Consider the following 13,850-nt stretch of genomic DNA (forward strand, 5'->3'; position numbering starts at 1 on the left):
CAAGTGTGAATCATGACAGTACCTCCCGAGCGTGTAGCCTAAGTGCCTCTTCGGAGATCAGTGAAGGTTGAGTTACGACTTGTCTTAGAGACTTTGTTAATCTTCCTTGATAAATCTTTTGTAGAATCCAGGTTGTATTAAAATGTCATCTTATCCTTTCCAGAATTCAAACAGCCTTGAAAATGTGGTTTTGCAAAACCGAACCCCCATTACATATTTTATTATTATGGGGATTTCACAGGTACCCTAGCTGCAGGCCTTGGTGTTCCTCCTCGTCCTGATCTTATATCTCATAACGGTAACTGGAAATATGACCCTTCTCCTGCTTGTCTGCCTGGAGACTCATCTTCACACCCCCATGTACTTCTTTTTGGGAAACTTATCCTTTCTAGATGTGTTTTGCTTGACAATAACCCTACATAAAATACTCTTATCCTACATGTCTGGAGATAAAACTGTGTCCTTCACCAACTGTATGTCACAAATGTACATCTTTTCCTCCTTGACCTGCAATGAGCTGTTGATACTGACCGCCATGAGTTATGACCGGTATGTGGCCATATGTAATCCCCTGCACTACCACATGATTATGAACCGTAGAATCTGTGTTCTTTTATCCACAGTCTGTTGGGCGTTGGGTTTTGTAGAGGTCATACCTCACATGTTAGCCATATCTCGCTTTTCCTGCTACAAGTCCAATGAGATTAACCACTACTTCTGTGACATTTTGCCGATCATGAAGCTGTCTTGTAGTGACACTACTCTTCTGAGGCTCATTATATTTATTGAAGGGTTGTTCCTTGTGAGTTTTACCCCTTTCCTTCTCACCTTTATCTCCTATGTCTTCATTATTGCCACCATCCTCAGGATACGTTCCAGGACGGGGAGACGTAAAGCCTTCTACACATGTTCTTCACACCTCACAGTGGTCATTATCCTCTACGTGAGTCTTGTCTGCCAATATCTACGACCAAGCTCTACAGACACTTTGGACTCCAACAAGCTTTTTTCCTTATTTAACACAGCGGCTGTTCCCGTCTTAAACCCATTTATTTATAGTCTGAAAAATAAAGATGTAAAGTCGGCGGCGAGAAAGCAGCTGAAATGGCTAACAATATAAGCAAAGTGTTAAATTCATCCTCAAGGACGCTGCTATTCAGCCTCATATTACCGAGGTGGACTCTTGTGTGATTTTTGTGGGGGCCATTGATCCATTTATCACATATTTCACATTTTTTATTGGTCATTGATAAGTTGTATTACTGACAAATAAATTCACATGTTAAAATACATATTGTTCTGATTTTCTATTTTTCCGTTTGATGGAGAGCTCTGATAGCAAGATCTTGACTTTCTTGCTAATTTCCGAGTGTGATGGAGGGTAAAGTTTGTGATAAATGATGTCCTATTGAAATAAATTTACTGTGTCATATGAGTATAAGTCTTCATCTACGCACATTGTTCACAGTTAGCTCAGATAACCATATTTTTGGTTGGTGTGGTGTCCATGTTCATGAAGGAATGCACACTTACCATTGTAAGCCAACCGGCCAAGTTACAGAAGCAACATGTGCTCTCTCTTTTACAGGCAAGAAAAGATAGTTTCAATTGTGTACGTATGCTCATGGGATACAGATAAGCAGTGGCGTAACTACCGCGGTCGCGACCGGGCCCGGGAGGTTAGGGGCCAGGCGGCCGCCAGGCAGATCAGCCGCCAGCTCCTGTCAGTGTAAGAGGAGCTGCGCTGATCTGTCACAGACCACGCGGCCGCTATTTGACCCGCTGCCGCCGCCGACACCGGGCCCCCCTGCCTTGTGTCAGCAGCGGCACCGGGGTTCCCTGCCTGGTGTCAGCGGCTGTGGCGTCTCCCCCGTCACCGCGCACAGTAATGATGAAGCGTGCCGCGCTATGGATCACCATTCTCCCCCTGTGCGGTGACGTCACTCCCAAGCGACTGCTGTGCTGAGTGCACAGAGTGCAGGACGGGAGGACGCTGTCCGCAGCACCGGGAGAACGAGCAGCGGGGAGGACAGCAGTGGTGGAAGGAAGAGAGAAGGTGAGTACTTGTTGTTGTTTTTTTTTTTTTTGTTTTTAATATAAGTGAGTAAACGGTGGCCAGAAGCTTGGGAAGGCAGTTCTGGGGAAGCTGCATTATTATACATGGAGGCCTGGAGAGGCTGTTTTATACATGGAGGTCTGAGGAGGCTGCATTATATATGGAGGTCTGGGGAAGCTGCATTATTATACATGGAGGCCTGGAGAGGCTGCTTTATACATGGAGGTCTGAGGAGGCTACATTATATATGGAGGCCTGGAGAGGCTGCTTTATACATGGAGATCTGAGGAGGTTGCTTTATACATGGAGGTCTGGAGAGGCTGCATTATTATACATGGAGGCCTGGAGAGGCTGCATTATTATACATGGAGGCCTGGAGAGGCTGCATTATTATACATGGAGGCCTGGAGAGGCTGCATTATTATACATGGAGGCCTGGAGAGGCTGCATTATTATACATGGAGGCCTGGAGAGGCTGCATTATACATGGAGGCCTGGAGAGGCTTCTTTATACATGAGGCCTGGAGAGGCTGCTTTATACATGGAGGTCTGAGGAGGCTGCATTATATATGGAGGTCTGGGGAAGCTGCATTATTATACATGGAGGCCTGGAGAGGCTGCTTTATACATGGAGGTCTGAGGAGGCTACATTATATATGGAGGCCTGGAGAGGCTGCTTTATACATGGAGATCTGAGGAGGTTGCTTTATACATGGAGGTCTGGAGAGGCTGCATTATTATACATGGAGGCCTGGAGAGGCTGCATTATTATACATGGAGGCCTGGAGAGGCTGCATTATTATACATGGAGGCCTGGAGAGGCTGCTTTATACATGGAGGCCTGGAGAGGCTGCTTTATACATGGAGGCCTGGAGAGGCTGCATTATTATACATGGAGGCCTGGAGAGGCTGCATTATTATACATGGAGGTCTGGAGAGGCTGCATTATTATACATGGAGGCCTGGAGAGGCTGCATTATTATACATGGAGGCCTGGAGAGGCTGCATTATTATACATGGAGGCCTGGAGAGGCTGCTTTATACATGGAGGCCTGGAGAGGCTGCATTATTATACATGCAGGCCTGGAGAGGCTGCTTTATACATGGAGGTCTGAGGAGGCTGAATTATATATAGAGGTCTGGGGAAGCTGCATTATTATACATGGAGGCCTGGAGAGGCTGCTTTATACATGGAGGTCTGAGAAGGTTGCTTTATACATGAAGGCCTGGAGAGGCTGCATTATTATACATGGAGGCCTGGAGAGGCTGCTTTATACATGGAGGCCTGGAGAGGCTGCATTATTATACATGGAGGCCTGGAGAGGCTGCATTATTATACATGGAGGCCTGGAGAGGCTGCATTATTATACATGGAGGCCTGGAGAGGCTGCTTTATACATGGATGCCTGGAGAGGTTGCTTTATACATGAGGCCTGGAGAGGCTGCTTTATACATGGAGGTCTGGGGAGGCTGCATTATATATGGAGGTCTGGGGAGGCTGCATTATTATACATGGAGGCCTGGAGAGGCTGCTTTATACATGGAGGTCTGGGGAAGCTGCATTATTATACATGGAGGCCTGGAGAGGCTGCTTTATACATGGAGGTCTGAGGAGGCTACATTATATATGGAGGCCTGGAGAGGCTGCTTTATACATGGAGATCTGAGGAGGTTGCTTTATACATGGAGGTCTGGAGAGGCTGCATTATTATACATGGAGGCCTGGAGAGGCTGCATTATTATACATGGAGGCCTGGAGAGGCTGCATTATTATACATGGAGGCCTGGAGAGGCTGCTTTATACATGGAGGCCTGGAGAGGCTGAATTATTATACATGCAGGCCTGGAGAGGCTGCTTTATACATGGAGGTCTGAGAAGGTTGCTTTATACATGAAGGCCTGGAGAGGCTGCATTATTATACATGGAGGCCTGGAGAGGCTGCTTTATACATGGAGGCCTGGAGAGGCTGCATTATTATACATGGAGGCCTGGAGAGGCTGCATTATTATACATGGAGGCCTGGAGAGGCTGCTTTATACATGGAGGCCTGGAGAGGTTGCTTTATACATGAGGCCTGGAGAGGCTGCTTTATACATGGAGGTCTGGGGAGGCTGCATTATATATGGAGGTCTGGGGAGGCTGCATTATTATACATGGAGGCCTGGAGAGGTTGCTTTATACATGGAGGCCTGGAGAGGCTTCTTTATACATGAGGCCTGGAGAGGCTGCTTTATACATGGAGGTCTGGGGAGGCTGCATTATTATACATGGAGGCCTGGAGAGGCTGCTTTATACATGGAGGTCTGGGGAAGCTGCATTATTATACATGGAGGCCTGGAGAGGCTGCATTATACATGGAGGTCTGGGGAGGCTGCATTATTATACATGGAGGTCTGTACCCTGAGTGTCATTATCCCGTACCCCAAGTGTCGGTGTATGTAGAGGGGGGGCCCAGGTCTGAACTTTGCACCGGGGCCCATCAAACTCTAGTTACGCCACTGCAGATAAGCATACGCAGTTGTTCACAGACATAACTGGCCCGACAATTACTTGTCTTTAGGCTACAAATATTAAGATTCAATGAGATTATGAGGCTGGAGAACATGATCATAACAACCTAAACAACCTGGTCCTTAGTCACTTGCTTCAGTGGCTAAGGACGAGTGTAGGTCACAAATGCATTGCCAGTTTCTTCCTTTTATACACTATATGCTCTGTACCATGTACATATTTTGGATGCTTTTAACTACTGTATTTGAATAAAGTGTATTTTATCCTTTTCTTGGATACATTGTGCTGGTCACATCACTTTACTTTTCTGGATTCTCTTGGAATTTATGATCCTGCACTAAGAACAGGTGAGCCGACATTTGCTACTATCATGCCTGCAAACAGTTGTGTGTGCTGCTGACACTATTAAAAATGAATGCAGTATCCCCTCCATTGGTAAAAAGGAAATCCTCCATATGATCACAGTATCCATGCAAAAGGACAATGGTGGAGCTAGCTGGAGCTGTGATCCTTTTCCATAGACCTCAAAACAGATTCTGCTTCTGTGATGGGTCCCAAACACCATGCCACTCACACACTGCATGTTACACACACACACACGCACACTGCATCTTACACACACACTGCATGTTATACACACACTGCATGCTACACACACTGCATGACACGCACACACTGCATGACACACACGCATGTTACACACACACACTGTTTGTTACACTGCATGTTACATACACTGCATGCTACACACACACACAAACTCACACACTTTTTGTTTCACACACGCTACAAGCTAGAATACTAACTTAAGAGGGAAGAGCTACTTCTACAATTCCTGTCTCAACCTAAAGGTCATACCCGACTCTCTGCTCCTCTTCAGTTCATCAGGACTCCCATAATGTGAAGGACCTTCGGTTATGGGACCATGATGTGACCTAAGGTCCTTCTACCCTCAGAAACTGCACCTGTAATGCAGGACCTGCATTATCAGTACAAATTAGGGTTTGTACAGACAGGTGGCTCACGGGCTGAACAGTCTACCAAACCTGAAGCAGTATAGGATCTTGCAGGAGGCCCCTGTGAAGATGGGGGGAATCTAAGCAATTACCCAGTATTGCAAATAAGTTAGAGCCTGCAAACTTCAAACAAGAGCAGGATTTATTAACAGATGCATACATCTTACAAACCAACAAGTTATGTTGCTCAGTTAAATTTTAATAAATTTTCAACATAAAAGTGTGGGTCAATTATTATTCAACCCCTAGGTTTTAATATTTTGTGGAATAACCCTTGTTTGCAATTACAGCTAATAATCGTCTTTTATAAGACCTGATCAGGCCGGCACAGGTCTCTGGAGTTATCTTGACCCACTCCTCCATGCAGATCTTCTCCAAGTTATCTAGGTTCTTTGGGTGTCTCATGTGGACTTTAATCTTGAGCTCCTTCCACAAGTTTTCAATTGGGTTAAGGTCAGGAGACTGACTAGGCCACTGCAACACCTTGATTTTTTCCCTCTTGAACCAGGCCTTGGTTTTCTTGGCTGTGTGCTTTGGGTCGTTGTCTTGTTGGAAGATGAAATGACGACCCATCTTAAGATCCTTGATGGAGGAGCGGAGGTTCTTGGCCAAAATCTCCAGGTAGGCCGTGCTATCCATCTTCCCATGGATGCGGACCAGATGGCCAGGCCCTTTGGCTGAGAAACAGCCCCACAGCATGATGCTGCCACCACCATGCTTGACTGTAGGGATGGTATTCTTGGGGTCGTATGCAGTGCCATCCAGTCTCTAAACGTCACGTGTGTGGTTGGCACCAAAGATCTCGATCTTGGTCTCATCAGACCAGAGAACCTTGAACCAGTCTGTCTCAGAGTCCGCCAAGTGATCATGAGCAAACTGTAGACGAGCCTTGACATGACGCTTTCAAAGTAAAGGTACCTTACGGGCTCGTCTGGAATGGAGACCATTGCGGTGGAGTACGTTACTTATGGTATTGACTGAAACCAATGTCCCCACTGCCATGAGATCTTCCCAGAGCTCCTTCCTTGTTGTCCTTGGGTTAGCCTTGACTCTTCGGACAAGCCTGGCCTCGCCACGGGTGGAAACTTTCAAAGGCTGTCCAGGCCGTGGAAGGCTAACAGTAGTTCCATAAGCCTTCCACTTCCGGATGATGCTCCCAACAGTGGAGACAGGTAGGCCCAACTCCTTGGAAAGGGTTTTGTACCCCTTGCCAGCCTTGTGACCCTCCACGATCTTGTCTCTGATGGCCTTGGAATGCTCCTTTGTCTTTCCCATGTTGACCAAGTATGAGTGCTGTTCACAAGTTTAGGGAGGGTCTTAATTAGTCAGAAAAGGCTGGAAAAAGAGATAATTAATCCAAACATGTGAAGCTCATTGTTCTTTGTGCCTGAAATACTTCTTAATACTTTAGGGGAACCAAACAGAATTCTTGTGGTTTGAGGGGTTGAATAATAAATGACCCTCTGAATAAACTTTTCACAATTTAAAAAAAAAAAAAAAAATAAAAAAAGAAATAACATTCTTTTTTGCTGCATTTCACACTTCCAGGCTGATCTACAGTCCAAATGTCACAATGCCAAGTTAATTCCGAATGTGTAAACCTGCTAAATCTGCAGGGGGTTGAATACTACTTGTAGGCACTGTATATATTAAGTGCCGCACAATACATAAGGTATCTAAAAGTCTATCCAAATCTACTATGATTGTAAACAGTAGAAAAATACATTATTACTTTAGGAGATAGGATAGTAGTTGTGCCTGGCGTCCCTGTAATACAGTAATGGTAATCATGTCCTTTTCTACCATTTACAATCACACTGGATTTGGATAGACTTAGATATCTTATGTATTGTATTGTACTTTAATATATATTAATTACTATTGGAATGCTCAGGCATAATTTATTTCCTATGTTTTGGGACTTGTGGGGCAAAGCCATCTTGCCTGGTGGTGAAGCGGTGGAGCACCAGGTCACATAAAGAAACTTTGCCGTATGTCTCAGATGACTTTCCATTTTGTATGCTCGTTGGTGATGAGGATGAAGAAGTGTTCCCTGAAGTCAATGTCCCTGAGCTGGAGATGTCCATGGGAAACTTTGGAACTGCCCAACTCTGAAAGGTGACAATGTTTAATGGTGTTCCTCAGGAGCCAGGACCGATACCAATACTTTGACATGAATGGGGATTTCATGTGTTGGATGGTGTCACAGGTGACAAGGGAACACAGGGAAACCAATACTTGCCCTATACATGGGACCCCTGGGCTCACCCTAACACCCGGAGGTACCCTTGAAGGTAGGGAGATCCGGGCCCCCCAACCTAGGCCCTATCTCTTGTCCTTGTCTTTGATGGTAAGACCCCCCCTCCACAACCCACCACCCAGGGGGAAGGGATAAGAACAGAAGTCTACAACCCCACCGACAAATAAAGACAAAACAGGTGTAATAAAGACAACAACTCGAATACACAGCAACCACACACAAATGAGCCACTAAAAGTGCACAAGGGTAAACAACACAAAAGGGGAGAAAGAAAACAAACTACTGGGGAACATCCATACCGTACAACCAGCGCACCACAAACTGCTGCAGCCCACAACACAAGTTTCAGAGCAGGTTTCACCAGTTCCTTCCTCCTCCTGGCGAACCTACTAAATGATGAAAATAACCCACACCCTCTGGTGGACATAGAGGGAGTATACAGGACCTAGGCGTGGACTGCTGGAAGGTAAACTGACATCAACCCTCTCCTCCCCAAAGGAAAGGGAATCCATTTAATCAGCAGAGTCTCAGAAGGTAAAGTGAGACTCAGGCTCAGAACCTGTCACAAAACTCTGCAACAGAGAAATGTCCGTGACAGGTGGTCATCTGGAGGTTGAAAAAACCCAGGAGCAAATCCTCCAGAGATTCTACTGGCCCAGGTGCTACAAAAAAGTCCTGAGCTGCTGTCGGTTCTGTCCAGCATGTCCGCTGACCTCCTCAGTGGCCCATTTTCGCAGTCCCCTAGTCCCGCTACCCATCATTGAGGTCCCGTTCTAGAAAACTACAAAAATGGCAGAGTTACTTGTTTTCATCATTTGGCTGCCCTTGAATTTTTTTTCCATTGTCAGTACATTGTATGATAAGGGGTATATATCAAATCTACAATTCATGCTGCAAAAGTAACAACAGCAATCACAAAAAAATATCATGGGAAGAAAGCGAAAAAATGAAAATAATTCCCGTGAGGAAGAGATTAAATGTCTCAATTATGGGGGAACAATCAATGTATCACATAACGTTCATTATCTTTTTATGGGGTGGGAGGTGTGAAGCAATTAAAACATTTCCAGTTGCGTTGTGTTGGGGCTTTTATTTATTGTGGCTTTCACGTTATAATATTAATAACATAACTTTATTCTCGATGTGGATGTGATACCAAATTTTATACTTGATTTTTTTATTTTACCTTTGCTCAATGACTTTACAATATTAGTATAGGTAGTGTATTGCAGGAGACAGGGGAAGCGCGAGACGTTCCATTATTAGATAAATTACTATTTTTACGTGGTCATAATTAGTCTTATGGGATTATTGCCTCTTCGGAGACCTGGTCCCAGACTTACTGGAAGATTAATAAATCCTCTGCTCAGATTGGAGATATTATTGCATTATGTATGATCTGAGCGGCAGGTGAGTGATGGTTTTGCTCAGTGTGTGATCTGGGAGAACTCGTGGCACATGTGTCAAACGTATCTGTGAGCAGCCACATGTATCAACAGAGTGTTGTGGGATATAGTGGACTGATTTGTCTGTGTACCTTTAATTCATAGGTGAGCCTATAGTCATATGCTTTCCTATATAGAGAGTCACAGTAAAAAGTAGCCAGTGAACACCTTAGGCACATCTCTAAACGAATGAGCCATATTACAGAGATATTCTCTCATGTAGGCAATACTTGTAGAGAAAAAATACTTCATTATATGATGATGTCCAATGGACCATTTCAGAAGTTGTTTACCCTCACGCTCTTTATGACGCTGTCGTTGTGCGTCTCCATACAAAGTTGGGATTTTCATTATCCCTTTGTTTTCAGTTAATTCATCATTTTAGTTTTTTCAACTTTTTTTTTTTCAGAAGAACAGAATCTGCCGCTTTTTTTCCCCACATTTTCAGGTAGAAAAAGTATGTATATAAATACATACAGTCATGGCCAAAAATGTTGGCACTCTTTAAATTGTTCCAGAAAATGACATATTTCTCCCAGAAAATTATTGCAATTACACTTTTGTTATACACATGTTTACTGTATTTCCTCTGTGTGTATTGGAAAAAGACCAAAAAAATACAAAACACAGGAACAAAGGCAAATTGGACATAATTTCACACAAACCCCCCAAAATGGGTTGCACAAAACTGTTGGCACCTGCAACTTGATATTGGGTTGCACGTCCTTTGGAATAAATAACTGCAATCTATCGCCTCCTATAACCGTCCACAAGCTTCTTCCTCCTCTCACCTGGAATCTCGGACTCTTCTGTATAAACTGCTCCAGGTCTCTCATATTTGAAGGCGCCTTCTTCAAATAGGGAGATCTCTCCACAGGTATCAATGGGATTTAGATCCGGACTCATTGCTGCCACTTCAGAACTCTCCATTTCTGGGGCTTCTTGATGTGTTTTGGAGTCATTGTCCTAGTGGAAGACCCATGACCTAGGACACCCAGCTTTTTGACACTGGGCACTACATTGCCACCCAAAATTCTTTGGCAATCTTCAGATTTCATGATACATTGCACACAGCGAAGACCCCTAGTGCCAGAGGTAGCAAAACAAGCCCAAAGCATCCCTGACCCTCCACCATATTTGACTGTAGGTCCTGTGCGCTTTCTTTGTATGCCTCATTTAGTTTTCGATAAACAGTAGGATGATGTTCTTTGTCAAACAGCTCTATCGTGGTCTCATCTGTCCAAAAGATGCTTTCTCAGAAGGATTTTGGTTAGTCAGGTACATTTTGGAAAACTGCAGTCTTGCTTTTTATGTCTGTGTCAGCAATGGGGTCCTCCGGGTCTCCACCATAGTGTTTCATTTCATTGAGATGGGGACGGATAGTTTGCGCTGACACTAATCCCCCCCCCTGATATTGCAGGACAGCTTGAATTTCTTTGGAACTTGATTGGGGCTTATCCACCATTCGGACTATCCTGCATTACAACCTTTCATCAATTTTTCTCTGCGGTCCACATCCAGGGAGATTAGCTACAGTGCTATGGGTTGTAATCTTCTTGATTATATTGCACACCATGGACAAAGGAATATCAAGATCTCTGGAGATGAACTTGTAATCTTGAGATTATTGATGTTTTTAAACAATTTTGGTTCACAAGTCCTCAGGCAGTTCTCTCCTCCTCTTTCTGTTCTCCATGCTTAGTGTGGCACACAGTCACAATGCAAAGATTGAGGCAACTTCTCTTTTTATCTGGTTTCAGGTGTGATTTTCATATTGCCCACACCTGTTACTTCCCACAGGTGAGTTTGAACGAGCATCTCATGCGTGAAACCAAGTTGTTTACCTATAATTTTAGAAAGGTGCCAACAATTTTGTTCAACCTATTTTTGGTGCTTTGTTTGACATTATGTCCAAGTTGCCTATTTTTCTGTTGTCCCAATTCACACAAAGGAAATAAATGTGTAATTGCAATACATTTCTGGGAGAAATAGCTTTCTGGAACAATTTCTACTGTAGAACACTTTTGACCATGGCTATATATATACAGTATGTATTATATAAAGATTTGCAGCCAATCAGTGCAGCTCAGTCCATAAATGGATATCTGAATTCAACCTTAAGGTTCATCGTATTCAGCCTAGAACGTAAATGTTTTGCAACAAAAAGGCACAAATAAAGCAAAAGAGCAAATAAACCAACGTAACCTATTCATAACTGAGTGATTTCTTTCCTCTTCTTCCAAGAACCCTAACTTTATTTATTTTTCCATCCTTGTAGTCATCTGAGGACTTATTTTTTTGTTCGACAAGATATGGTTTTGTATGACTCATTCACTATATTCTATAATTTACTGTGAAATTGAAACAAAAATTCCAAGTGGGGTGTAATGGTGAAAAACGGGGCAATTTTGAAATTTTTTTTTTCTTGGTGTTTGCTTTTACATAATTCCTTGTATGATTAAAAATAAGCTGGTTTAATAATTCTTCAGTTGAGTACAATTACTATAATACCATACCTCCCTATTTTTTTTATATATATATATGTATATGTGTATATATATATATATATATATATATATATAAGTAGTTAAAAAAAGCAGAACATAAGAAAACTGGTTTGTGTCTTCACGTTCTGAGAAGCGTAGGTTTTTTTTATTGTTCCTTCAGTGGAGATGTGTGAGGGCTTGTTTCTTGTGGAAGGACTGGCTGTATAATACAGCCGGCACCCAGTCATATGCCGTGAAAAGGATAAATTTGCACCATATTGATAAATTAGACTAAAAATCAGCGTTCTTCAAAATAAAGACAAGTAAAAAAATGAGTTATGCAGGCGTCACACGATACGATCATACCCGCCCCCGTCGTTTGTGCGTCATGGGCAATTAGTTGCCCGTGGCGCACAAAGTCGTTAAACCGCCGTCACACGTACTTACCTGCTGGGTGACGTCGCTGTTGGCGGCGAACATCCACTTCCTCCGCTTCTATTGGCGACGTCACACAGCGCCCGGCCAAAAGAAGCGGAGGGGCGGAGATGAGCGGGACATAAACATCCCGCTCACCTCCTTCCTTCCACATAGCTGGCGGGAGCCGCGGGACGCAGGTAATCTGTGTTCATCGTTCCTGGGGTGTCACACGGAGTGATGTGTGCTGCCCCGGGTACAATGAACAACCGGCGTAAAGAAAAAAAAAAACGACTTTTTAAAAATGAGCGACGTGTCAAAGATACACGATTTGCGGACGTTCTGCGTCTCTCGTAGGTGTCACACGGGACGACATCGTAAACGATGCCGGATGTGCGTCACGAAAACCATGACCCCGACGACATATCGCACGATAGTTTGTCTCGTGTGATGCTCGCATTAGCCATAGGTCTTTCTTCAACTTCTCACTGAGTTGTTCTTTGTTTCAGCTTTTCCATAATCAGCATCATCCATGGAACACAATAACCAGACTAAGGTGACCTTCTTCATCATTATGGGAATCTCAAGTCTTCCCGAGTTACAGGCTCTTATATTTTTCTTGGTTCTTCTCATTTATCTCTTTACTCTTGGTGGAAATGTGACCATTCTTCTGCTGGTCTGCCTAGACCATCATCTTCACACTCCTATGTACTTTTTCTTGGGCAACTTGTCCATCTTGGACATTTCGTCCAGCACCATCAGTCTACATAAGATCCTGGTGGCCTATTTAATAGGAGATAACAATGTTTCCTTCCTTTCTTGCATACTACAGTTCTACATATTTTCTTCCTTGGCTTGCAATGAGCTGCTGATATTGGTGGCCATGAGTTATGACCGGTATGTTGCCATCTGTCAACCTTTACGATATTCCGTCATCATGAACTCTAAAGTGTGTGCTCTGTTAGCCGTAGTCTGTTGGGTCACATCTTTCCTAGAGGTTGTACCATACGTAACATTGTTATCTGGGTTCTCTTGTTATAAATCCAACATCATCAACCACTTCTTCTGTGATCTTGTGCCTCTTCTGAGTCTGACCTGCAGTGACACTTCCACCTTAAAGCTCCTCAGTCTTATTGAAGGACTGTTACTTTTAAGCATTACACCTTCTGTCCTTACCTTCACTCCATATGTGTTCATCATCTCCTCCATACTGAGGATCCGGTCTAACACCGGGAGGCGTAAAGCCTTCTACACATGTTCCTCCCACATTGCAGTGGTTGTCCTTCTCTATGTGACCTTGGTTTGTCAGTACCTGAAACCAACCACGGCGGACTCTCTGGAATCCAATAAGTTGTTCTCGCTCTTTAATACAGCTGCCGTCCCCATGCTGAACCCGCTGATCTACAGCTTGAAAAACAGGGACGTGAAATCATCATTGAGAAGGAAACTAAAACTAACCAAATATCTGTAACGGCATGCACGCCTGCGGTCTTGGGGTCACGTACAACTTACACTATTTCCAATCACTTGCATCCTCATGACACATGTAAATCACAAATATCTTCAGAATCCACAATTTTCTTACTGTGAAAAGTGCAGATGCTGAAGATTCACGCTTGTCTTGATTGATGTGACTTACTACTGTTCAGTTATCCTGTCAC

At 43.8% G+C, this 13,850-nt stretch overlaps 2 protein-coding genes across 2 annotated transcripts; both read left to right on the forward strand.

Moving 5' to 3' along the window:
* Nucleotides 1-439: 439 nt before the first annotated feature.
* Nucleotides 440-1,196, forward strand: LOC142250284 (olfactory receptor 6C1-like). Its single transcript, XM_075322423.1, has one exon. It carries the CDS (start codon nucleotides 440-442, stop codon nucleotides 1,118-1,120), a length of 681 nt encoding a protein of 226 aa, XP_075178538.1. The 3' UTR covers nucleotides 1,121-1,196.
* Nucleotides 1,197-12,721: 11,525 nt separating this feature from the next.
* LOC142251717 (olfactory receptor 5V1-like) lies at nucleotides 12,722-13,660 on the forward strand. The gene has a single exon (XM_075324774.1). It carries the CDS (start codon nucleotides 12,722-12,724, stop codon nucleotides 13,658-13,660), a length of 939 nt encoding a protein of 312 aa, XP_075180889.1.
* The last annotated feature ends 190 nt before the right edge of the window (nucleotides 13,661-13,850 follow it).

This window comes from Anomaloglossus baeobatrachus, chromosome 9, assembly GCF_048569485.1.
Source record: "Anomaloglossus baeobatrachus isolate aAnoBae1 chromosome 9, aAnoBae1.hap1, whole genome shotgun sequence".
NCBI lineage: Eukaryota > Metazoa > Chordata > Amphibia > Anura > Aromobatidae > Anomaloglossus > Anomaloglossus baeobatrachus.